General features: G+C 38.3%; 1 protein-coding gene and 1 long non-coding RNA gene across 9 annotated transcripts; both read right to left on the bottom strand.

The window, feature by feature from the left end:
• Nucleotides 1–1,114: 1,114 nt before the first annotated feature.
• Nucleotides 1,115–12,921, bottom strand: LOC311077112. Its single transcript, XR_014604756.1, has 3 exons — nucleotides 12,617–12,921; nucleotides 7,004–7,086; nucleotides 1,115–2,263 (listed from the first exon to the last, which is right to left on the bottom strand). It is a non-coding gene; the product is annotated as an uncharacterized lncRNA (long non-coding RNA).
• Nucleotides 12,922–14,138: 1,217 nt separating this feature from the next.
• On the bottom strand, nucleotides 14,139–26,474 carry LOC311077113 (single-pass membrane and coiled-coil domain-containing protein 3-like). Of its 8 annotated transcripts, none has more exons than XR_014604758.1 (4): nucleotides 26,181–26,472; nucleotides 20,147–20,358; nucleotides 17,956–20,029; nucleotides 14,139–14,674 (listed from the first exon to the last, which is right to left on the bottom strand). XR_014604758.1 is itself a non-coding variant. In XM_084138917.1 (3 exons), exons 2-3 carry the CDS (start codon nucleotides 20,324–20,326, stop codon nucleotides 19,649–19,651), a joined length of 588 nt encoding a protein of 195 aa, XP_083995043.1. In that variant the 5' UTR covers nucleotides 20,327–20,358; nucleotides 26,181–26,472; the 3' UTR covers nucleotides 18,477–19,648. The 8 variants fall into 8 exon arrangements, 4 of the variants coding, with proteins under 4 accessions (XP_083995043.1, XP_083995040.1, XP_083995042.1 ...); XR_014604759.1 differs by having other exon boundaries at nucleotides 17,956–18,057; XR_014604757.1 differs by having other exon boundaries at nucleotides 17,956–20,358; nucleotides 26,181–26,474.
• Between the last annotated feature and the right edge of the window lie 850 nt (nucleotides 26,475–27,324).

Here is a 27,324-nt window from a genome sequence, read left to right as displayed (position 1 = left end):
TTGAGTTTTCCCGACGACACTTTATCTGTAGAATGGTAACGGGAGAGTTTGTAAAGAAAGACTACATGCCTGTTCACATATATATTTTTCAACGTTTGTACCGTGGTACCTTTTTTTTAAGGTTTGCGTTCTCGAGCCACCAGGCACTGTTGTTGTGAAAATGAGCAGGTCGGAGCGCATTAAGGGTTTCCTTTTAGAACGGTGTGGAAGTCTGCTACCCAACCCCGACGGATCCTGAAAAACTCACGGGTTTCGGGTCGGGTTCGGGTCAATGTTTGATGAATAGCCTCGGGTTTGGGTCAGGTTTGTAACTAAGAAAATATAGGTTGTGTGCCCTGTGCTTGCCTGCTTGCTGTATTGTGACCATAAATATGAGCATGCGAGAGAGAAAGTACATGCGCAGTTTCAGCCATCGTCCTCTGATTGCAGTGTTATTACTGAAATAGTGCATGTGGGAGCACATGTGCAAAACAGTTTTGTAAAAATATATATGAATAATTATTATTTTATAATATATCATTTTACAACACTAGTTTGCATATGTATTCCCGCGCGCACTATTTCAGTCATAGCACTGCAATCAGAGGACGACGGCGCTGAAACCTGAAACTGTCCATGCTGTTCTCTTTCATAACTCATACTGAGAAGGATATATTTATGTAAATAGTTGTGCCATGCACAAACTTTGTGTAATGGTTGAGTTCCAGATGAATGTGTGACAGTTTCACCTTTTCAACCACATCAAAGTTTTGTAATTGGTAAGTCTGTGCTTTTTCTCTTTCTTTTCTTATGTGCTGGGGGGCCGCTGTGCCTCGATGAAACGGTGCTTGTACATGTATTTGTCTAATTGTAGTTGCAAGCAATGATACAATACAGCATATTGCAATAAAAAAGTATTTACTGTGAGAAACGGACCTCGGGTTCGGGCTTAAAATATAACCATAATGCTCGGGTCGGGTTAAATGATTTCGGGTATGGGCCGGGTTTGGACTTAAGTTTAAAGCCTGTGCAGACCTCTACAGGGTTCTTGCAGGTTTCAGTAAGTCAAATTTAAGACCTTTTTAAGACATTTTAAGACCATAAATATTGAAATTCAAGACCTACACAACGCATTGCCAAAAAAAATAAGTAAGCCTGTTTTAATAATTACATTTACATATTTGCATTTGCAAAGCATCTTACATTGCATACATCATCCTTAAAAGGGGTTTGATAAATGGTAATGCTGTTTTGAACAATCTGTGTCAGACTCAGAAATTAAATCTATCTACACACACACATACATGCAAGTGTGTGTATAACAACTCAAACCTGTAGTGATTTTGATTGACTCAGTAATGATGGACAAGGACATGCATGCGGTTTTGAATTTTATTTTTGTTGATTTTACAGCAATCCCCACTGCACATATTTTGTCTCCAAATGATGTCATCAGCGAGAGATGGCAGGAACAGTTTCTCCTATGTTTTTGACGTCATATTTGTACTATGGGAAGAAGTGGACAGTTACCCATGCTTTTATGACCCTTTAATAGCAGGAGAACTATGATTTATTTTTTTATTATTTGGAGGATGGATTTTTTGCCTCCTCCATTATATCAATTCTGACTTTGACATAGGCAATGTCATCCTGATATTTTTCAGACGCTGGCCTGAATTCACCCAAAGCTTTGTCAAACTCTTTCAGGGCCTCATTAAGTTTATCACGCTCAATGCTCCCAAGAATGGCTGAAACAATCATGTCTATTCCCATGAACACCACTGCCAACACAACAGTGGCTAATGTCCCTGCTCCAATTTTAAGAAATACACTTGTCATACTACCAAACATAGCTCCATTTTTAATTAAACAACCAGCTAGAATAGTAGATGTCAAAGTTGCAATACCCAAAAGTCCTAGAAAAATGTTTGAATTCCGTTTAACATCTTCAGTAGATAGAGACATGTTTAGCAGTTTCTCATACAGGTGGGGTTCTAGCTTCTCCTTCAGCTTCTTGTCAATCCTCTCTACCTCTGCCTGGAGCTTATGCATGCATGCAATCATCACATTACAGTTCACCTGGAGCGTATCATTCTCGTCCAGTGCAATGTGTTCGAAGGAGCAACTCAAGTGCTTGTTCATAACATCAATTAGTTGGTTGGTGGCTCGGAAGTTGTTGTTCATCAGATCTTGAAGCTCTTGAGTTTTACGGATAAGCTTCTCCCTTCTCTTAGGATTATCAGGGTAGAAAATGTCACTCCACATTTTTCTTTATATTAGGATCCTTAAAAAGAGAAACATTTGTTTAAGGAAATTGTAAATAATCTAAGTGATTGATAAACAGCAAGTTAAAGGGACTGTCTGTAAGAATAAAAAAAACCCTTGTTATTAGTGACACCGGTGGTCGTCAAGTGACATGACAGACAAAAGACTGAACACGATTCACCGGGATCATGTTGACAGAGTTACTAATGTTAGTGGACCCCATTTCTAAGCAAACTTTAGCTAGTGTTGCACACTATTGTCAGTGTAGAAGAGTAGAAACAGAGGGATGCATCCATTCTGTCTGTGTCTACTGCAGTTAACCTTTCAGGGTTTGAATATTCAGTTATTTTAGGACTGTCGCTAGCTGAGATCAAAGTAAAAAAGTGACTCTTTATTTCCCAGAAGAAATATTCAGTTATCTGTTTTAATTACGAATCTTTCTACTGTTTCTCTAAAAAAAGATCTCATGCTGCTGAAAGATGACTGGTAACCATTACTTTACTAGTTACAGCATGTATTGGCACATCACCAACATCATTGAGAAGAGGACCTCTAGTGGATAAATGAGCAACTGCATCTGTGGGATTCTGCAACTGCATTATACTTCAGTTTCTTGCACTTTTATTCCATTGGTTTTTTTGTCTTGTTTAAAGTTACCAGCTGTGCTGATGGTTTAACTAGACTCAGCATAACCATGAGGATGAAGAATGAAGCTCTCCTGTGTTTCTAGGAGTCTTTGGCAGTTTGTGCCGCTGGCAATAAACGTCTCTAAGCTTCAGAGGTTTGGGTTCAGAGGGAGGTTTGAGCACATGCATGATTATGTCACACAAAGATTATGTGTGAATTCAGTAAGGGTTAATGCCCGACGAGGTGTCCATTGTCAGGTATTAATGGACTTCGGCGGAGGCGTGAACCGTATGACGCGCAGCGGAGGAAGTCCATTAATACCTGACAAAGGACACCTCGAAGGGCATTAACCCGCTTATACCATGGTCACTTGCCAAATAACACATTTTTAAAACATTAGTTTATATTTTAATTAGTTTTACAATCGAAATCTAAAGTTTTTACAAACAATAACTTGGTTTCCCTGGTTACGCCTGACTGTTTATTATGACCGCCGCTAGCATAGCTAGCGAAAGCGGTCATATAGGGATTGTCAAAGTTTTTTTTTTTTTTTTTTTCGTCACCTTACTGAATTTTCCGTCAACGATACCAGGGACACCGAAACACTGGGGAACATGAAATTTGGTGGGCATGTAGCCCCACTAGACTTGTACGGAAAAATTTCGTTTGGTCCCCGGGGGCCACTCCCCCCCCGCGCTGGGCCCCCCCAAACCCAAAAAAATGCAGTTTTTCCTAAATAACTACCTGAACCGTGGCACCGAGGATGAAGAATTTTTTATGGTATGTTGGTCTACTAGACTTTTACAGAAAATTTTGTTTGGTCCCCGGGGGCCACTCCCCCCCCCCGCACTGGGCCCCCCGTGAATTTTTTCGTCAACGATACCAGGGACACCGAAACACCGGGGAACATGACATTTGGTGGGCATGTAGCCCCACTAGACTTTTACGGAAAAATTTCGTTTGGTCCCCGGGGGCCACCCCCCCCCCCCGCGCTGGGGCCCCGTGAAGTTTTCGTCAACGATACCAGGGACACCGAAACACCGGGGAACATGAAATTTGGTGGGCATGTAGCCCCACTAGACTTTTACGGAAAAATTTCGTTTGGTCCCCGGGGGCCACTGCCCCTCCGCGCTGGGCCCCCCCAAACCCAAAAAATGCAGTTTTTCCTAAATAACTACCTGAACCGTGGCACCGAGGATGAAGAATTTTTTATGGTATGTTGGTCTACTAGACTTTTACAGAAAAATTTCGTTTGGTCCCCGGGGGCCACTTCCCCCCCCCGCGCTGGGGCTCCCGTGAATTTTTCGTCAACGATACCAGGGACACCGAAACACCGGGAAACATGAAATTTGGTGGGCATGTAGCCCCACTAGACTTTTACGGAAACATTTCGTTTGGTCCCCGGGGGCCCCTCCCCCCCCCGCGCTGGGCCCCCCCAAACCCAAAAAATGCAGTTTTTCCTAAATAACTACCTGAACCGTGGCACCGAGGATGAAGAAATTTTTATGGTATGTTGGTCTTAAGGGCCCACATCAACCTAGCCCATAATCGATTGTCAAAGTTTTTTTTTTTTTTTTTTTTTTACATCTACTGAAATTTTTCGCCAACGATACCAGGGACACCGAAACACCGGGAAACATGAAATTTGGTGGGCATGTAGCCCCACTAGACTTTTACGGAAAACTTTCGTTTGGTCCCCGGGGGCCACTCCCCTCCCACGCTGGGCCCCCCCAAACCCAAAAAATGCAGTTTTTCCTAAATAACTACCTGAACCGTGGCACCGAGGATGAATAAATTTTTATGGTATGTTGCTCTTAAGGGCCCACATCAACCTAGCCCATAATTACTCATTTGTGATTTGCGCCCCTCCCATAAAAAATGAAAATGCAATATTATTCTGCTTTAATTGCCTCTATCTTCAGTTGAGATGTTCATAACTGCACCATATTTCATGTGTATGATTAACTTGACATCCTCTGGGGGTATGCTAAGTTTCGTAGAATTTCATCCATGGGGGGGTATAAAATAAATTCATTTATGTGCACATTTAGTGACTGTACACTCATCGGCCTGTAGATGGTGGTGTTGAGCGAAGGGTTGCTGGTTTAGGATGATACTGTCACTAAGGTTGCCAACTGTCCCGAATTAGGCGGGAAGTCCCGTATTTTGGGCCTAATTTATTTGTCCCGTGCGTGACCTCCCGTGTCCCGTTTTTTGACAAGCTGATAAACCACTGACTGATACAACAGCAACAGCAGCAGTGCTGACCACGACACTTGAGAATGATCACCGACACCTGTCATCATCCAATCACAGCTTTTTTTAATCACTGTTTTGAGACAAATCATTGTTTGATTTGCAAACATCCTCTGCCATCTGGTCGCTTCCGCTTCAAGCCGGACTCGTCTCGCGCTAACGGTAATTTCCTTTCACTGTCCACGTTTTGATTTCGGCTAATCAATTTTGGCGAATGCAAACAACGTGATTATTGTTCATGAGTCTAACATCCAGCCACGCAAGAAAACATGTAATCTACCTGAGGGAATAATATGCTCAAAAAACATTTCTGATTATTATTAATGTTTTAAAGCTTTTAGAAAGTACATAGAACGCTTTTGTAACATTATCTTAACTGTCACTTTTGATTAATGTAATGCATCCTTGCTGAATATAAGTAGGCAATTACTTTCTTTATTTTTTTTCCCAAAAAATAATCTTACTAACCCCAAACTTTTGAACTGTAAGCCTAGTGTATAATGTTAAAAAAGCTTTCTATTTTAGATAAATGCTGTTATTTTGAACTATGGTTTGTTTGTAATGTGACTTGTTTCATGTATGACATTAAAATTATTTTTAGAATTAAATACATAAATAGGTTAAGCAATACAAATGTGTTTATGTCTGATAACCTTTTAAACACAAACTTAACTGCAGACACTGAAATGACGTACACTGTGTGATACAGTACAAATATTTTGAGTGTCCCTCATTTTCCTATAAATAACCACGATTGTCCCGCATTTTCCTTTTCTGAAGTTGGCAACCCTAACTGTCACACACACACACACACACACACATGCAGGAATACAAACAAACGCAAGCATGCACACACACTGACATCCACACGCACAGACACACACACATACAAATCCACATGTACAGACACACACACACAAACACACACGCACGCATACATACACGCACAGACACACACACACACACACACACACACACACACACACACACACACACACACACAGAGACACACACATACACACACACATACACACACACACAGACAGACATGCACATACTACTACTTTTTTTAGGTATATACATAAACACGCAATACAGCCAAATTGCTCCACGTCATTTATTTTTGTGGAAAGCCAGTGCAGGCCTGAGCGGCGGTCATATTTTGTACCGCCATGCGGTACATCTAGTTTACTAGGTGTCCTCTATCACTTTTTAATGGACACCCTGCAGCCAATCAGAATCGAGTATTCACCCAGACCATGGTATAATTATAAATAATTATTATGATATAAAGTATTATGATATTCAGTCCTACTTTTCAAACTTCACTTTCATCTACATTCAGAAGCAAACAATGTATTTAGGAACACTTTAGAGTTGCAATGAGAGCTTTCTCTATCTGGGAGTTATTTATATTACTATAACTCTGTAGTGAACTTCAATAAAAGAGTGTTCATGAAGTAGAAATGCTGCTGTTTTTATTGATTGAGTTTGTAATAAGAGTCTATAATTCAGACACAATATTATATTAAAACTGTCTGCAGACTCATGAAGCTGTCAAGAGTTAAGACCTCAGAGTTAAGAACGCATTATGAGAAATACTGCCTGAGAAATCACACAAAGTAAAATGAAAAACAGTGATTTCACAACATGTGACCACAATACCAGAATGTGCAGCTTTCTGTGATTCACTTACAAAGACACACTTGATCATCTGTTTGATTACAACAAAGAAGTTGAAATAAAATCATTGTAATGACTTCAGTGCAGCATTCAAATCTCTGAAGGTCAACGTGACCAGTGACACATCATAAATTGACACTCATTCATAAAAACAACAAAAACAATACAAATTAAAGAAAGATGGAACACTCACCTCAAATAATATTTGTAGATCTTTGTATTTTTTTACTTCTCTGAAACTGCTGTCTTGAACAGCAGCTCTGAAATCTTTCACTTCTGGCAGGACGAAGCATAAGAGTGAAGCAGTTAGTCATCTGAACGCTCATCTGCTGTGTTATTCAGTCATTTAAAAGTAAAGGTTCATTCTCAGGAAACTGATGAACTTATCAGTGGTTTATGGGTTTTTGAATATGTGGGCCCCCTTTGTTAACGATTCCTTACACAGAACTTTATTAAATATTAATAAAAAATGATTCACACCTTCACAAAATCCAAACATTCAGTGTAAGAGTAAAAAAAATGACATAACATTATTTACAGTAAGTTTATTTGATTCACAGCTTATTTAGAGTTTTGACCTCGACAACCCAACTGCATTTACCGCAAACAGTCTAAACTAAAAGATGTTTTGGTAATTGTTCTACACATTGTCATATAGATAGCCTGATAATACAGTAGTTTATTAAGGTTAAATCTTGCTAACCACTCTTACTAAAAAAATGGTGTAAGCACACTTACATTCTCATCTTAAGAGGTGTTAAATGTGGTTTGATTTGTTTACATTAGTGAATGTATTAGGCTAACTAATATGAACCATGAGCAATACATTTGTTACTGTATTTATTAATCTTTGTTAATCTTAAAGAAACAAACAATGAACATCTGTATTTTTATTATGTTACTTCACACAATGCATTAGGCTAACTAATGTTAACAAATACAACTTTGATTTAAATAATGTAGGCTACTAGTAAATGGTGAAATAAACATTAATAAAGATTAAAAAATGCTGTAGAAGTGCAGTTTATTAATAGTAAATGCTAACTGATGTAGTTAACTAGAGTTTAATAAAGGGAACCTTATGGTAAAGTGTTCTAGATTTGTTATACACCGATTCAGTGTTGGACAGATCAGTTGTTTTAACCCTTCATTAAAGTGAATCGGTTCAAAAGAGTCACGATCACACTCGTTGCGTGATTATCTCGGCAGTTTAGGACATCGCACAAGTTCCCTTTCGTAAAGGGAACTCCCGCTGCATCGATACTCGATACTTTGGGGAATGCCTTCGGCATGAAGCATCTGAAGTCAACTATGCAACTATTGCAACTTGATCCACGGGGATCGCGAGGCTGGTTCGCAGGGAGTGGAGCATTCTTAGGGGCATGATTTCACAGTTAGCATGCTCCACTCCCAGACAAACCACACAAAGCGAGTGTGTGTCAGCCTCAGCTAGAAAACGTGGGCAAGGGGACGCACACTGCCTGAATTGTTTTTCCGCCATACTCTTTATATATATATTTCTCTTTTCATGGGACAAACAACACCAAATAGAACAGACAAGTTGAACATAGAGCGCTTGCTGAAGACCAGATCACTGTCACAGGCGACATCATGGGTGACGTAATGTCGTTGCACCAATCAAGATTGGAATAGTTGACTTCAGACGCTTCATGCCGAAGGCATTCCCCAAAGTATCGAGTATCGATGCAGCGTCTCGTTCCCTACTCAGGGAACGAGGGTTACATCAGTAACCCGAGACGATTTATGTCACAGAAAACATTTCATCACTGGATAGGTTTGTTTTGTTTAATGAAAGTGTTTTTATGTCAGCTGAATGGGCGGAACACTTTTCAGAGAAGATAAGGCAACGTATTTTTATAGTTTTTAAAAGTTTATTATTATTATTATTATTATTATTTTAGCACAATTCACACCCAGCAGTAATTCAGGAAAAAAAATATCCGAATGCTCCACGTGAAACTTCGGTCTTCCTATCTTTTACCATCGTGTCAATTCTCAATTCTCAATTCTCTCTCTCTCTCTCTCTCTCTAAGTAACATGCACCCTATAACAAGCGCAGCAATCATCTACATCACTCATTGATCAAATAAGGCTTCGGTGAGACAAATTCGCTTTGGCGGCCCCAAAAAAATTCCAATGGAGGAAAAACCCTGACCAAATAGACTGCGCTTCCAGGGATGATCACGTTTTCATGGAGACAGACGCACGCTGTGTGTATGGAGGGGCTGTGCGTGAGAGAGACGGAGGGAGAGCAGGGAAAGGAGATGCAGTTGTGTTTTAAATGGCGTAAAAACATTTTTTTTTATAACGAAACGCAATATGTGGCGGCCGGTGCTGATTCTGTGGTGCACCGCCACAAATTAGTCTATGTGTGGGAAACACTGCTGCAATATGAAACATGACGTTTCCATCAAACTACGGCTGGATGTTAAAGGTCACGAAATTATTTTTTCTGCAGAGCACATCCTTTTACACAAAATGTTTCATGATTTATCACTTATTAAACAACCATATCGCATGTAATCACAATTTCAATATGTTTACTTAAGCCTAAAATATATTTACCTTGATAAACACAGATTAAAACTTACAGGAATAGCATCTTCAATTTAAATACACCTGAACTTTAGCATGACACAATTGGTCATGAACAGGGTTCGAATTATGATTTCATCTTTGTGGGGGTCTCTTCAAAAAAAGAAAAAAAGTAGCCTATAGCAGGCGCGATGTAGCTTACTAATGTAAATAAATAAAAATGTTTAATGAAAAAGCGTTGCTAACACAATTCAATTTAAATAGTAGCCTAGGCTACATTTGGTTTAATATGTTATATATTTTCACGTGAATAAATAAACAGATCCGACAATTTTAAGCATGTATGTAAATGGTCCAGGGGTAGAACTTTTGCCAAGCGTGTCAGAGGTTCTGGGTTCTTATCCGCACTCGTACAGGTTTTTTTCTCATCAAAACCGAATATGTTTATCAGTGGTTGTATATCAGGCAAGTGTGTGTGCTTTTTGTTTTGTAATTTCACCGGGACGAATAGAGAGTATCCACAACGGATTGAAGCGCGCATCCGAGTGAAGACTGTGCGCGAGCCACAAGAGAACACTGTATCAGCGCCACTGATCGCAGCGGCAACGAGCACTTTGATCACTTGATTTAAAAAACAACACATTTCAGTGCTAGATCGCCTCTTATTTAACAAACGAGCTAAATTAATGCTCTGCTAGTTAATTGGAGATGTTTTATTTATTTGTATTGGTATATTCTCAGCAAACACATTTGCGTTGTGGCAACGTCTGTGGCACGTTGCATTTCTGCTATGGCAACGTTGCTGTCTACGTGCTCGCAACATTGTAACAACGTAGAATTGTAAGACGCGACAGGGCTGTAGCAACATTGTTACGTGACATTTAGCAACTGAGAGATGACGTTCTGGCCGTTTTTTGTTTTATGCTAGATATAGATATCCCCCATTTAGCATGTTTTGTGGTTAATTTTTAATTAGTCATATCTTAAAAAGTATATACTTTTTAAATATTGTTTATCCCTATTATTATTTATGGGCCTCACCGTAAATTCATTATAATCAACATCTGCAAGTGTACACTTTGAAGAGTAAAAATGACATAGAAGGTTACCTAATTCAACTTTATTAAAACTGCATATGGTAATCAAATTGCACTTCCAAAAGTCATACATTTGTGAGAAAATAAAACAGGGAAACAGGGAAAACATTAACGTTAACTAGAATGAGCAGACATGAGAAAATTTAGCAAAGAAACGAATGAGATGACAAATTAAAGGAGTTACAAACATTTTTTTCTCTGTGCGTTTCCAAAAAAAAAAAAAAAAAGGAAAAAGCATTAACGTGCAACAAGTAGGCTACGCGCTGAAATCAATTACTCATCATCAAAGTCATTTTGGCTTCATACTTTTGGCATAAAGATATTACATATTTGTCATACCTGACCAGGAGATGTTCAAATAAATGTCACATTAGACAAGGAAGTTGTAGGTTGTGTTTGAATAATTACGTATCTTATTTAGCTGAGGTAAATTAAACGCAATTCTCACGTATGGATTGTTCGATGAAGAATGAGAGACGGCCCAATGGTCAGCTGAAATTTAAAAGGCACACATGTTTAAAATGGTCAGCTTCAGGGCAGTGACGAGTACATGTGTCATCCAGTGGTTATCCAGACACCCTAGGCACAACCTTGAGCAATGGCCCTGAACGGTGGTTCAATGTCAAAATTGTGACAACGCTGTAACAACCTTCACCACACAACGTAGTTATAGCAACCTTTTGGCCATGTTGTTAAAACGTTGTTAGACGGTTGGGTACGTTGTGTCAACGTTCTGTGTTTGCTGGGTTAGTGCCGCGAGATGTTTCAAAAGTGCTGGGGACAATATCGACCTTAGCGGAAAGTGGTGGGGACATGTCTCACCTGCAAATTACGCCTATGTTAAAATAACACTTGCCTTATGGGTTATGCTACTGCTAGATCGGATGTTGACGTCACTTCTGTGAGTTGAGAAAAGTCAGTAAAAGTCGTGGCAGAAAGCGAAGCATAAGGATGTAGTGTGATGATGATCCCGCGAGATCCATGTGTTTGGCATCTTGTCCTATCTTTTAAGTCGCGCTACAGTAGTCTGAAGGAAAAAGTGCTTTATTTGTAAAGGGATTGTCCTCTCTCTCAATTGTCAGAGGGAGAGTGCCCCAAAAAGTCATGTTCTGTGGTGAAATGTCTTACCGGCCCCTCGCCCCCCAGCCCCTTGTACCGTAAAAATTCAAATAATAGCCCCGGCTTTTATTTACAAATCACCGAACTGCACCAGCTTGTATTTGAGACAGGCGTCTATAAGAGACAGGCCTTTAATTTAGTGTTGAGATGTTCAAGCATGACAGTAGGAGGTTAACACATTATATTATGTTTTATTTATAAGTAATTCGAATGTGTTTAACAAATAATTTAATGTAAGAAATGTCTTTGGCTATTGGCAGCATAAAAAAAACATAAAAAACGAAACGATGTGACAGCAATGGGCAGAACACAAGTTACCACTAAAATCCATCGAGCATATGAACTTGTTGCCCGAAACACATCAACAATAAAGAATGAAGGCTACCCTGTAAAACAACTGCAATCATGTGATAGAAAATTACTCTATTCATCACTATCATCATCCCCGCGAACCTCAATTACAAGTTCATTGGCAAATTCCTCCTCCACGTCGCTCTCCTCCACTTCTCCCTCTCCAACCTCCGCTAACTCTGCCTCGCTTGCACTAATGCTCCCGCCCAGATGCGCACGGCTCTCCCTCTTTGAAACAATGGATAAGGTGATCCTCGCTGAAGCTAGTCAGGCCACATACCTAAGGATAACATCCCGAAGTTAATGAAATATATTATCTCCTCTTTCTCCCTCACACACACACACACACGCGCGCGCGCGCGAATAGTGATGAGTCGTTCATGAACGGTTGCGTCTGTCACGTGAAATCTAATCAAAACATAGAACAGACGATCTGACTGGTTTTAGAATATCATATACAACCCGATACTAAAAAACAGACCAGGCCTCTATTTGAGACTGGCCTTTATTTACCCAAACCTGTCGTCACACCCAGCGTTTAAAAGAGACAGGCGTCTATTTGGGACTCGGCTATTATTTGAAGTTTTACGGTATGTGCTTTAAAACCTTGCCAGTTAATCATGTAATTCAAAACCCAATCTCACTATTGTGTGTTTTCATGATTTAAATAATGGTTACCTTACCTGCAGGTTAAAATGCTGGAAGTTGTTGCAGTGTCCGATCCAGTTCAGTCTTGGGTCTGTTTCACTGGGCTTTTGCTTAGTATAAATATCTAAACTACAACAAAGTAAAGATACTTATAGAGAAAAAATCTTGATCTTTCTAGGGAAATAGACTTGTTTTAAAAGTTTTTCGAATCACCAAAAAAAATTATTTCGTTTTACTTAAAGTTTCAGAATAATACAAAGACAATAAGTTCAAAAAGGAAAAAATAACAGAAATGCGCATAGGTTTTCACCTCGAAATGCAGCTCCGAGCAACTGGAAACAAAACTTTTTATATGGTTTGATTGGGGCTGTCTTAAGAGTTTGGGGCTGAAGCAATCCCTTACAAGGTAAAATAACTGGCCTGAAACTTTCCACAGTTAAAGCTATTATGCAGTAAACACATATACATATCTCATCTTTTGCCACCGACACCTAAAAAGCAGTTGTTAAAACCACATCCCGCCTCTCGCCTCCTCACAGGCTGTGAGGGGCCTCTGTCTCTGTCCTCTGTCCTCTGTCTTTCTTTGTATTAGGTTTAGTGACAACATGTTACAATGTTTACATGGTACAATTTCTGGTAAGATACGGTGTTTTATTATTGCTTGACACAAATTTCGCGATTTCAATTCAATTCTTGTGATTTGATTCAATATTGACTCATTTGGATAAATTTCAGGTACACAAGATAGGCATTAATTTTTCTCAAGAAAAAAACTCACCAAATGCTGTAAACATACAGAGAGCCCTATCAGCTGGCAGTATTATTTAAGGATAAAAATAACTTAAATTCTATATAATGCGTTTTTTATTATAACAACAACTTTATTTAATGATATAAGTAAAAATATAATACATATGTAATACGCATATTTAGCAAAATACTCTCTATAGCTCTTTTTTCTAGTCAACTAACGTGCTATATATTCTGGTCATTAAATGGCTTTCCTGAGGTAAATGTAACGTTCTGTGACATAATTGTTCTCCAGCTGTTGTACCTCTTTCCGCAGTTGGAAAACACTGATTGGTCGATATTATGTATGAGGAATATACATTTCGGTAAGTTGTGCTGTATCTTTCAACATTGTTCATTCGTGTCTATTTACTATTAGCTAATAGAGATGATCGGGTCACGTGCCGCTAGAACTGAGGCGCAAGGGATCGGTCTTGTCACATTTACAAGCGCCAAACAGTGTTTATTGTTTGAATTTCGTAATAGAATTGACAGACTTTGAGAGCTGATTTTTTTTTTTTTAGATATATCAAAAGTACCCTGCTCTGTCTAGTCTGTCGGTCTCCGTGTCCTCTTTGCTTTCGAGATTCTTCTGTGCGTGAGAAAATGGATGTGTGGCGTGAGTGCATGTGAAAAGTGTCAATCGCGTGAGAGTTGGCAACTTCTTTTGCAAGTGTGACATTAAACCACAAACACCTAGTTGCAAAACAAGCTTGTGTAGCAGACCTCGTCTTGCACAACAAAGAAATTCCCCTACACCACTGGCTTCGGTGGACCACGTCTGCAGTTTATTGACTGGTCACAGGCTGTTCTGAGAGAGAGCAGGCGCAGCCGGTCCATTACAGATGATGTCACTCACAGAACAAACTCAAAATATTAATTATAAGCCAAATTAAATATTTGAGGACTTGAAGAACAAAATAAAGATTATATTGATGATGTAAGTTATTGTTTTAAATTCTATTTAACCAATTTAATAATTATACATATAAAAGTTTGCTGGAACAGGCATCAAGCAATTCAAGCTTCTCTTGCAAGCATGATATTTCACAATTAGGACATTTAAACTGACTCTCTGACATTAACCCCCTCAAAATACTAAGTAATCTTTTATGTAATTTTTCCATCTGCCTGATGATCCTTATCATCTGCTTGCCTCGCCAGATCAGCTCGTTTAGGGGAAGATGGGTCCTTGCCTGTCTTCTTCCTCTTCTCTGTTTTCTGAGCTTTATGAAGTTCTCCGGCGTGGTCTTTCTGGAGCTGGTCAACTAAAAGATCGCCCATAAATATTTCAATTTCATCACCTGTAAATAATTAAGAAGAGATTCCAGTTTGAGGGATTTAACAGAAGAATTCATATTCAGGCCTTCTGGCAACACAACAATGTCAAAAATATTATTTAACATCAGTCGAGCAACATAAATACATAACTTTATATAGTTCTCTTTCACGCTTGAACGAACAATAACACACACACACGATTACGCCAAGATGTCGGTTTTGTCGAGGATCCACATAACGTAAGTTCAGACTTAAATGAGTTAATGTCTTAATGAATGTGAAGAGTTGTGAGAGAATGAGGTGCATGTGAGATCCGTGTCTGTCATCAGTGTTAATCAAAGAACAAAGGTAACAGAGAAAAGAATGAATATGGTAAGTTACAGAGCGTAACGATTTCTTTAGAGAACGAATTTATCTAGCTCTCTATGTTCTCGTTTATTTTTATTTTTTTGAGAACCTATGAAATCATAAAGTAATGACACTGACGCTACATACAGTTACCGGAGGGTGGCGCAGTTCTGGGGATCATATTTCCATAATAAATGTCTTATTTAGGAGCCATAGGAGCTGTTGGCAGTGATTGTATCGTGCTGTGAGTGTGCAGTCGTGCACACATGATTGCAGTGTCCTTCCTGTTCAGGAGTGTATTCTATATTCAGAATATTCTATTCTGTTGTCACACCTGTACATAAACATTTGTCTACTTTTGTCCATTATATAGGCCTATACATATGTGTATCTTATTCATTTATCTTTATGCTTTATTTTTTATTGTGCTATCTGTGTATCGGCACTGTTGTTGTCTCTGTGTACTGGAAGCTTCTTCTGTCTCCAAAACAAATTCCTTGTGTGTGCAAACATACTTGGCAATAAAGCTCTTTCTGATTCTGATACAAAAGAGGTTCTCTTGTTGAATTTGTCACGTGCACCATTTATTGAAGCATAAGATCAGTTTTACAGAAGTAGGTTATATTTACTGTTGAATGAAAATGGCTGCCCGATCACAACCTCTGTTGCAACTGTTCCGCAGCTCGCACTGTTTCCCTATCAGTTAAAATACCATTCAAACAACATTTCTGGTGCATCTATAACCATGACATTGGCCAGGGGTTTGAAGCTGTTCAATGAAAGCCGCCACATCCGTTTTGTTCTTTCGGCGCTAAAAGCTTCTTGCTTAAAATCGTTTCAAGACTGCGTTTGCTCAGAGCTATTGCCTCTCTGCTTAAAAGTCAAGAATACCATCATAGCTAAAACCACGGTTAAAATAGCTTTCTCATTAATGTGTTCACAATTCATCCTGTCCTTTGGGTCGCATCAGATCAATGAGCAGCAAGTCATCATTTCGATTTAGTAAGTTATAATTTTGACTTTTTATGTCATAATTATGATTTAAGTATGTCATAATTTCGTTAGTATTATTATCAGTGATACTGACCTTCATTCATAAAAAGATGTCATTAAACAAGTATTTAAAGGAGAAGTTCACTTTTAAAATGAAAATTCTGTCATCATATACTCACCCTCATGTTGTTTCAAAGCTGTATGAATTTCTTTCTTATGCTGAACAGAAAGGAAGATATTTAGAAGAATATCAGTAACCAGACAGTTTTTGGGTCCCAATGACTTCCATAGTATATTTTTTTCCTACTATGGAAGTCATTGGGACCCAAAAACTGTCTGGTTACTGATATTCTTCTAAATATCTTCCTTTCTGTTCAGCATAAGAAAGAAATTCATACAGCTTTGAAACAACATGAGGGTGAGTATATGATGACAGAATTTTCATTTTAAAAGTGAACTTCTCCTTTAAAATGTACTGTCTTAATGTTGTCTCTACATTAATTTGGAGATTTACTGTGAAATGATTACATTATAAAACATATAAACTAAATATATACCTATAAAAACGTAAGCGATTTTAATTGCGATTAATCACAGAAAAAATTGTGATCAACTGACTTCATTTTTATAATTGATTGACAGTACTACTTTATATATAACAAATAAAAAAAAAACATATGTGCAATTTGTCAAATAAATGCACCTTTTTGGGGGGAAAAGGTTAGGAATGTTTCCTGTTAATATGAAAAAATAAGACTTCAATTTAGGTTTTAATAAATACTCTTTGAAATGATTTACAGACTGAGCAAATGATTAAAGGGACACTTCACCCATTTGCATTAAGCTTTGTATTGTTAGAAACCCAGTCATATATTATAATAAACGTGGATTTTTCATTCATTTTTCCCTGAGATGGGAGAAATAAGGATTTAAGTGTTTTACTTCCTGCTTATTATGACGTAAAAATCATCATTTTGCGTCATAATAAGCAGGAAGTCACATTTCATTGAAAAGTGTAGAGACTACAAACACTAGCTCCTCATTATTCCAGGAGGAGGGACCTGCTCACGCTACAGGCCTATTACAGATCAGTGGGTGGGACTTCACTTTCTGAAACTAAAAGCAATATCCTCCATCTTGTTTGGAAGCTAAGCTAACAGGCACTGTGGAGCCAGCTGTGAAGATATGAAAATAACGGAGGGTAACGTTACTTATGATGTAGAAGAAGAGGATTTCGGAAGTCTGATGCTCGAATCAGGTGTTTGTGGCTACCTTTACAAGCCGCATTATAGCGAAGAGCAGCCGAGGCAGAAGACCTGCCTGTCGCGGACGAGAAGCCCAGACTGGCTCGAGCTGGGGGCGGACTGGTGGCGCCGGTGATCTCACTATGCAACTGCGAACACAGAGATAGAGTCCGTCTGCTGCAAAGAATTTCAACGATGCCAATTTCTCCTGGACGAAATCTCTGAATCAGACGAGGACACGGACGTTTGTGTTGTGAACCATCCTAGTTTCGCACCGCATCTGACTGAACATCCCGGTAACGTTACCATGCAATAATTCACCACTTCGAAAGAAATACAAATGAGGAGTAATTCACTAATGAGTTTGCCAAATAACTAACGTTAGACATTTTGTGTGAAATTAATTTTAAGCTCCGGTGGTAGCTAGCCTTATAGACGGATGAGTGATTCATATGCTGTTCTGGATTAGTGGGAGTGGCTTGCGCAGCTGTGCAATGTGGTGCATTTTGGGAGTTGTTGTCTTTCATACAAATGCGTCCTGAAGTTACTTTCTTTCTTTCCTCGGCCAAGAAGGCACCAAATTCAAAATTTATTTTACATTTCGACTACATATATGACCCACTTTCAATAAAGATCAATGTTCCCATGGGTGAAATGCTCCTTTAAGAAATGACAGAACAGTCCCAACAGTGTGTATATGTGTAATTAAATGTCCATACTTTTGTCAATTATATGTCTTCTCCAGTCCATATACATGTTTGTGGTAGGGTAGGTCTACTGCCTTTCCCCATCTCACCATGTTTCTAACCATGTGGAGCACTCTGTGTTTGTGGAGAAAGAGGAAGATTGTTTACATGCCAAAACAAACATTTCTTATTGTGATTTAATAATGTCTGGTTGAAGTTATGCAGGCTATCAACTGAGAAAGCAATAGAATGTCACATTCATTCACAAATAATCCAGCCTGTTCTCACTTAAATGCGTCTCTATAGCACGCATTGTGTTTATCGTGCAATTTATACGCAAAAATGAGTTTTTACGTGCATATGATACTCAGTTTTCGCGTGCATTTCGATACGCACTTCGTTGCGTGTAATACACACGCACCCCACACCACTAAGACCTACCCTAACCAACCCATTCGTATCCTATGCACGTAAAAACTCATTTCCGCGTATAAATTGCACGATAAACACACTGCGTGCTATAGAGACGCATTTAGTGTGATCGGGTTGAATAATCACAACTGACTTTATTATGTCATCACAGATTCATACAAGTTAATTAGACAAACTAAACTATTTTTAAAGAGAAATAGCCTATATAGATCATTTCAAGGACGTAAACAATACCAAAAGTGTGGGAATGCTACTGCGCACGACTGGCCCTGAAGCATTTCCGATGGCACCATTGTTAAATCACAGAGCTGTCAAAACTAAATGACTAGCACATATTTTTTAAGTCTATCTAAAACAGAACAGTTAAGATATTTATAAAAGTAAAAAATAGACAATAACGTGGAATTTTTGGACTGACTGGACACTTTAAATCAGACCCTGAGGCGACAACTATTCACTCAGAATGTAAAGCATTTCCCTGAAGTGTCGTATCCAGATGTGTACCATTATCTGGTTGAGACCGAGTGTGTCTACACGAGAGAAGCGGTCAAGGCATGTCTATTCTGTCCTCTGCATTCGTGTGTGTTGGGCATGCATATACAGATAGCTAAACATTGTATAATGTGATGACGATGCTTCAATGACCACTCAGAGGATGTAAATGTTCATCTTGAGTGCAATCATGTTACTTCTCTCAATTTTTCATTATTTTGTAAAACTGAAAAAGAAATACAAAATATATAAATAACCAAAATACAATGTTTACATTAACATCGTTAAAAGCCTCATGTTTGCGTTACTACTACTACTACTACTAAAGTAGTAACTTGAGTAGTTTTTCAGCAAACTACTTATTTACTCTTAACTTGAGACATATTTTTTTCCAGTACTACTCATTCTCGTTTTTAGTACTCTTTCCACCACTGGATAACGTCTACCAGAGTTAAAAGATCTGGGAATTTATTTATTTATATCTGTTTTATGTTGTGTTCCCTCATACCCTCAGCCATATTATATAATTTTTTAGTATATATCATTTTTTAAAGAAGATTTCATGTTATTGCTATGTGTTGTGATGTAAGACCAAATTTTGAGTTGCATATTTTTTGTAATTCTTAGAAAGAGAACTGAAGAAACAAAGCATGTATTATTCATTTTATGTATCTGAACGAGTTGATCTTGTTAACTAATCGATTACCAATACAATGGAGGAATTTGTGTTTAACTTCACAATTGAATAAACTCTCGAAGGACTCCTTGAACCCGGATGGTAAATCTAAATCCACGATGTGCTCTACATGTTTTCAGATAGGATGGTGACGTAGGCCTCCACTTCACTCAGAATGTCATGGTAGGAGTCACAGAGCGGCTTCAGCACAGACAGGGCATCTTCCACTAGCTCTAGAGCTTCAGCCAGGCTCTTCTGCTGGTTCCCTGGCTCAGACAGAAGCTCAGTGATTCTTGCACTGCTCTGCACTAGATCTCCGAGGGCAAGCAACAGAGCGGGCTGGGATTCACGCTGTTCCGCTGGAGGCATTACACTCCCCAGATCACTGTGTGCCAGTTGAACAGTGACTAGAGGGCCGAAGACATTCCCCAAGAGTCCCAGAGTGTCCTGATGCAGATTCTTTATCACTGCAGCCTTCTCTTTCAGTGACACTCCAGAGAAGGCAATCTGCCGATAAAGAGCAGGTTCAATGCTCTTACGGACATGCTTGTCCTCCCTCAGAGAAAGCTCAATGATCATATACATAACACCCCTCACCTTGGCAAAGTTCTCCTCAATACTCACATGTTCATTTGCAGAGACTGCAGGGGAAGGGCTTTGATTCAGGTGAGTATTGAGTATCTCCAACAGTCTGTTGGTGATGTGGAAGTATTTGTGCACATAGTGGTGGAGGGTCTGGGTACGCCTGATCAGGTCTTCTTTCTTCAGTTCGTCTTTCTTGCCAAAGATCGGAAGAGACATCATTCTGGTGTTTTCTTTTTGTCAGCAGGGGGGAACTTGTATAAAAGAAATAAAGAAAAATGGTTCATTCCATTCCATTTCCATCTTGTCAAAAGCTAAAAAAAAATTATATTTAAAAGTGTTAAACATTTGTTTTGCATTGAATTTAAGTTTAATTTGTATTAAAAAAAATCAGGAGTCATTGGTAAATGTTGTTAAACTATTTATTTCAGTGAATTGAGAACGATGGTAGCAGAAGGATGCATAGATACACAATTTACAACTAAACATAAATTTATCATGAAAGCATAAGCAAATACACATAGTACTTTTGAAAAAAGTATATAGCTTCACAGGTGAAATGGTAAAAAGAATGTATCTCCTATAATTTTAATTTTATATTTATGGTGTACATGCCTTTTTTTAACATGTAAGACGAGGTAAAACACAGAATCTATTTTCCACATGATTGAAAAATCACTGGTAAACTTGTTAATATTTCAGATAACTCATAAGTACATGGAAGCTATTTTCCTTCTTTTTCCTCAATTTGCATCCTAACATAGGTTATGCTATCCTGATATGCTTCAGATGCTGGCCTTAATTCTTCCAAAGCTTTTTCATTTTCTTCCAGAGCCCTCTCAAGTTTATCACGCTCAATACTTCCTAGAATGGCCTCAACAACCATCCCAATCCCAATGAGCAGCCCAAACACAACAGCGCCTGCTGCAACCCCTGTTCCAATCTTACCAATCGCAGATGTTATGTTTGTCAGAATTTTGTCATTTTTAATTAGCCAACTAACTACCAATGTGGAAAAAGTGGCAGCAGAACTAAAAACTTCAGTTAAATGAAGTGAGATGCGCTGGTGTTCGCCGTCAGACAGAGACAAGCACAGCAGTTTCTCATACAGCGCTGGTTCCAGCTTCTCCTTCAGGTGTGTGTCAATCTTCTCCACTACTGCCTGGATCTCATGTATGCGTTCAATGATGACGTCACAGTTCTCCTTCACAGTAGCTTTCTCGTTCAGGGCAATCAGACTGAAGGACAAATGTAAGTGCTTATTAAGAGTCTCTATGAGTTGGTTGGTGGCACGGAAGTTGCCTTTCATCAGTTCTATAAGCTCTTGATTTTTGCGGATAAGCCTCTCCCTTCTTTCAGGATTTCCAGGGAAGAAGATGTCACTCCACATTTTTCTTCAGGGTCTTGAAATAAAGAGAGAAACCATCATTTAGGAATTTCACAAGCACTGACGCTAATGATTGTGATAAATATTAATAAGACTCAATATGTACTGTAAGAGCTCATTTTCTATGAAAGAACCATTACATAAGGTTTTGCGGACACTGTTTTACAACAACAAATATAGGAAAGCATTCTGTTTTTGAATTTTTTTGCAGATCTGCAGTGTCTAATGTATCAGCAGTTGCATTGCTCCAAAAAACAACTCACATTTCAGGACAGACGCTGTTGAAGCATTTCAGTCAGTATTCTCTCCATTTATTCATGAGAAACAGCTCGTTCAATCCAATCACTGCGCTGTATTACACATGATAGCATCACATTACAGCAGAGATTTAAACAACATGCGGCGTGCGCATGTTTTCATATACTCTAGTGCTCTAAACATGAGCCAACGCCAGTATGTGTACGTCTTCTTCACATGAAATGTATGTGCAAATAATGACTACAGCTGTAACGTATGATCATGAATGTGATGACATGATGAATTATTCTGATACACAGAAAAGACAATGATGTAGACTGACATTTCAAAGAACAATGGACAAAAATGTAAATATATGCCTTTATTCTTTCTTTTACACTGAACCATCATATGTTCAGAGACTGTAGTGCTCATAAATGTATGAATATATTATTAATAGACTTTTGAAATGTTCTTCAGTGTTTCTCCCTTGTTCTTGTGATATAAAGGGTTATATTCAGGGTTTGAATTATGATTTCATCTTTGTGGGGGTCTCTTTAAAAAAAAGAAAAAAAGTAGCCTATAGCAGGCACGGTGTAGCTTACTAATATAAATAAATAAAAATGTTTAATGAAAAAGCGTTGCTAACACAATTCAATTGAAATAGTAGCCTAGGCTACATTTGGTTTAATATGTCGTTTAATGAGGTCTAATATATGTTGTTAGTGGTGAGAATTTTCACGTGAATAAATAAACAGATCCGACAATTTTAAGCATGTATGTAAATGGTCCAGGGGTAGAACTTTTGCCAAGCGTGTCAGAGGTTCTGGGTTCTTATCCGCACTCGTACAGGTTTTTTTCTCATCAAAACCGAATATGTTTATCAGTGGTTGTATATCAGGCAAGTGTGTGTGCTTTTTGTTTTGTAATTTCACCGGGACGAATAGAGAGTATCCACAACGGATTGAAGCGCGCATCCGAGTGAAGACTGTGCGCGAGCCACAAGAGAACACTGTATCAGCGCCACTGATCGCAGCGGCAACGAGCACTTTGATCACTTGATTTAAAAAACAACACATTTCAGTGCTAGATCGCCTCTTATTTAACAAACGAGCTAAATTAATGCTCTGCTAGTTAATTGGAGATGTTTTATTTATTTGTATTGGTATATTCCCAGCAAACACATTTGCGTTGTGGCAACGTCTGTGGCACGTTGCATTTCTGCTATGGCAACGTTGCTGTCTACGTGCTCGCAACATTGTAACAACGTAGAATTGTAAGACGCGACAGGGCTGTAGCAACATTGTTACGTGACATTTAGCAACTGAGAGACGACATTCTGGCCGTTTTTTGTTTTATGCTAGATATAGATATCCCCCATTTAGCATGTTTTGTGGTTAATTTTTAATTAGTCATATGTTAAAAAGTATATACTTTTTAAATATTGTTTATCCCTATTATTATTTATGGGCTTTACCGTAAATTCATTATAATCAACATCTGCAAGTGTACACTTTGAAGAGTAAAAATGACATAGAAGGTTACCTAATTCAACTTTATTAAAACTGCATATGGTAATCAAATTGCACTTCTAAAAGTCATACATTTGTGAGAAAATAAAACAGGGAAACAGGGAAAACATTAACGTTAACTAGAATGAGCAGACATGAGAAAATTTAGCAAAGAAACGAATGAGATGACAAATTAAAGGAGTTACAAACATTTTTTTCTCTGTGCGTTTCCACAAAAAAAAAAAAAAGGAAAAAGCATTAACGTGCAACAAGTAGGCTACGCGCTGAAATCAATTACTCATCATCAAAGTCATTTTGGCTTCATACTTTTGGCATAAAGATATTACATATTTGTCATACCTGACCAGGAGATGTTCAAATAAATGTCACATTAGACAAGGAAGTTGTAGGTTGTGTTTGAATAATTACGTATCTTATTTAGCTGAGGTAAATTAAACGCAATTCTCACGTATGGATTGTTCGATGAAGAATGAGAGACGGCCCAATGGTCAGCTGAAATTTAAAAGGCACACATGTTTAAAATGGTCAGCTTCAGGGCAGTGACGAGTACATGTGTCATCCAGTGGTTATCCAGACACCCTAGGCACAACCTTGAGCAATGGCCCTGAACGGTGGTTCAATGTCAAAATTGTGACAACGCTGTAACAACCTTCACCACACAACGTAGTTATAGCAACCTTTTGGCCATGTTGTTAAAACGTTGTTAGACGGTTGGGTACGTTGTGTCAACGTTCTGTGTTTGCTGGGTTAGTGCCGCGAGATGTTTCAAAAGTGCTGGGGACAATATCGACCTTAGCGGAAAGTGGTGGGGACATGTCTCACCTGCAAATTACGCCTATGTTAAAATAACACTTGCCTTATGGGTTATGCTACTGCTAGATCGGATGTTGTCGTCACTTCTGTGAGTTGAGAAAAGTCAGTAAAAGTCGTGGCAGAAAGCGAAGCATAAGGATGTAGTGTGATGATGATCCCGCGAGATCCATGTGTTTGGCATCTTGTCCTATCTTTTAAGTCGCGCTACAGTAGTCTGAAGGAAAAAGTGCTTTATTTGTAAAGGGATTGTCCTCTTTCTCAATTGTCAGAGGGAGAGTGCCCCAAAAAGTCATGTTCTGTGGTGAAATGTCTTACCGGCCCCTCGCCCCCCAGCCCCTTGTACCGTAAAAATTCAAATAATAGCCCCGGCTTCTATTTACCCAAATCACCGAACTGCACCGGCTTGTATTTGAGACAGGCGTCTGTAAGAGACAGGCCTTTAATTTAGTGTTGAGATGTTCAAGCATGACAGTAGGAGGTTAACACATTATATTATGTTTTATTTATAAGTAATTCGAATGTGTTTAACAAATAATTTAATGTAAGAAATGTCTTTGGCTATTGGCAGCATAAAAAAAACATAAAAAACGAAACGATGTGACAGCAATGGGCAGAACACAAGTTACCACTAAAATCCATCGAGCATATGAACTTGTTGCCCGCTACCCTGTAAAACAACTGCAATCATGTGATAGAAAATTACTCTATTCATCACTATCATTATCCCCGCGAACCTCAATTACAAGTTCATTGGCAAATTCCTCCTCCACGTCGCTCTCCTCCACTTCTCCCTCTCCAGCCTCCGCTAACTCTGCCTGCCTTGCTTGCACTAATTCAATTTACATAACTTTAAACAAATCAGACCATCATTGACAATCACTTCTGCTAAAATGTTCCTACATTCAATGATATTTTCACATATAGATTACTGCATCACAACCTGGTCACTCACTGGAAATACAATTTTAAAACCCATAGAAATGTTATTCAAAAAATCTATAAAAATACTAGATCAAAAGCCTCTGTCATTCCATCAGTGTAATATTTTGGGAAAATATAATATGCTCAATTTTGAAAATTTTATTAATTTTAAAAATAGTTGTTTAATTTATAAAGTTCTTCACGGATTGGCCCCACCTACACTTTCTACATACATCAAACTAAGGTCGGACAGAGGTTTTTGCACCAGAGCCTCATTTAGAGGAGATATAGAGATCCCGCACAGGAAAACTACCTTTGGACAAACTGTTCTGTCCGTCAGAGGGGGTCATTTTTGGAATAGCCTCCCAACAAACATTAGAGAATGTCCTACTTACTGCACATTTAAAATGCACCTTAAACAGTTTCTTAAAAGTTCCCAGATATGTCCTCATTTTGACTAATTTTATTGATGTAATGTAATCTGCCTGTGTGTGTGCTAATATGTTTCTTGTATGATACTTTATATTGTCTGTTCTTTTGCGTTGTATTATTTTTTATGTTGTTGTTTTCCTGCCTCGGGACTACAGGTGAAAATTAGCATTTATGCTATAACCTGGCTCATTTACAGTCTGTACAGAAATGTTAGATTGTTCATTAATGTGCACTGTCCCAAATAAATAAATAAAAATAAAAAATAAAAAAAAATAATGCTCCCGCCCAGATGCGCACGGCTCTCCCTCTTTGAAACAATGGATAAGGTGATCCTCGCTGAAGCTAGTCAGGCCACGTACCTAAGGATAACATCCCGAAGTTAATGAAATATATTATTTCCTCTTTCTCCCTCACACACACACACACGCGCGCGAATAGTGATGAGTCGTTAATGAATGGTTGCGTCTGTCACGTGAAATCTAATCAAAACATAGAACAGACGATCTGACTGGTTTTAGAATATCATATACAACCCGATACTAAAAAACAGACCAGGCCTCTATTTGAGACCGGCCTTTATTTACCCAAACCTGTCGTCACACCCAGCGTTTAAAAGAGACAGGCGTCTATTTGGGACTCGGCTATTATTTGAAGTTTTACGGTATGTGCTTTAAAACCTTGCCAGTTAATCATGTAATTCAAAACCCAATCTCACTATTGTGTGTTTTCATGATTTAAATAATGGTTACCTTACCTGCAGGTTAAAAATGCTGGAAGTTGTTGCAGTGTCCGATCCAGTTCAGTCTTGGGTCTGTTTCACTGGGCTTTTGCTTAGTATAAATATCTAAACTACAACAAAGTAAAGATACTTATAGAGAAAAAATCTTGATCTTTCTAGGGAAATAGACTTGTTTTAAAAGTTTTTCGAATCACCAAAAAAAATTATTTCGTTTTACTTAAAAAAGTTTCAGAATAATACAAAGACAATAAGTTCAAAAAGGAAAAAATAACAGAAATGCGCATAGGTTTTCACCTCGAAATGCAGCTCCGAGCAACTGGAAACAAAACTTTTTATATGGTTTGATTGGGGCTGTCTTAAGAGTTTGGGGCTGGCCATATAATGAAGCAATCCCTTACAAGGTAAAATAACTGGCCTGAAACTTTCCACAGTTAAAGCTATTATGCAGTAAACACATATACATATCTCATCTTTTGCCACCGACACCTAAAAAGCAGTTGTTAAAACCACATCCCGCCTCTCGCCTCCTCACAGGCTGTGAGGGGCCTCTGTCTCTGTCCTCTGTCCTCTGTCTTTCTTTGTATTAGGTTTAGTGACAACATGTTACAATGTTTACATGGTACAATTTCTGGTAAGATACGGTGTTTTATTATTGCTTGACACAAATTTCGCGATTTCAATTCAATTCTTGTGATTTGATTCAATATTGACTCATTTGGATAAATTTCAGGTACACAAGATAGGCATTAATTTTTCTCAAGAAAAAAACTCACCAAATGCTGTAAACATACAGAGAGCCCTATCAGCTGGCAGTATTATTTAAGGATAAAAATAACTTAAATTCTATATAATGCGTTTTTTATTATAACAACAACTTTATTTAATGATATAAGTAAAAATATAATACATATGTAATACGCATATTTAGCAAAATACTCTCTATAGCTCTTTTTTCTAGTCAACTAACGTGCTATATATTCTGGTCATTAAATGGCTTTCCTGAGGTAAATGTAACGTTCTGTGACATAATTGTTCTCCAGCTGTTGTACCTCTTTCCGCAGTTGGAAAACACTGATTGGTCGATATTATGTATGAGGAATATACATTTCGGTAAGTTGTGCTGTATCTTTCAACATTGTTCATTCGTGTCTATTTACTA

Source organism: Abramis brama (assembly GCF_963993115.1).
Source record: "Abramis brama genome assembly, contig: SCAFFOLD_86, whole genome shotgun sequence".
NCBI lineage: Eukaryota > Metazoa > Chordata > Actinopteri > Cypriniformes > Leuciscidae > Abramis > Abramis brama.
This window is presented reverse-complemented; position numbering and strand designations above follow the sequence as displayed.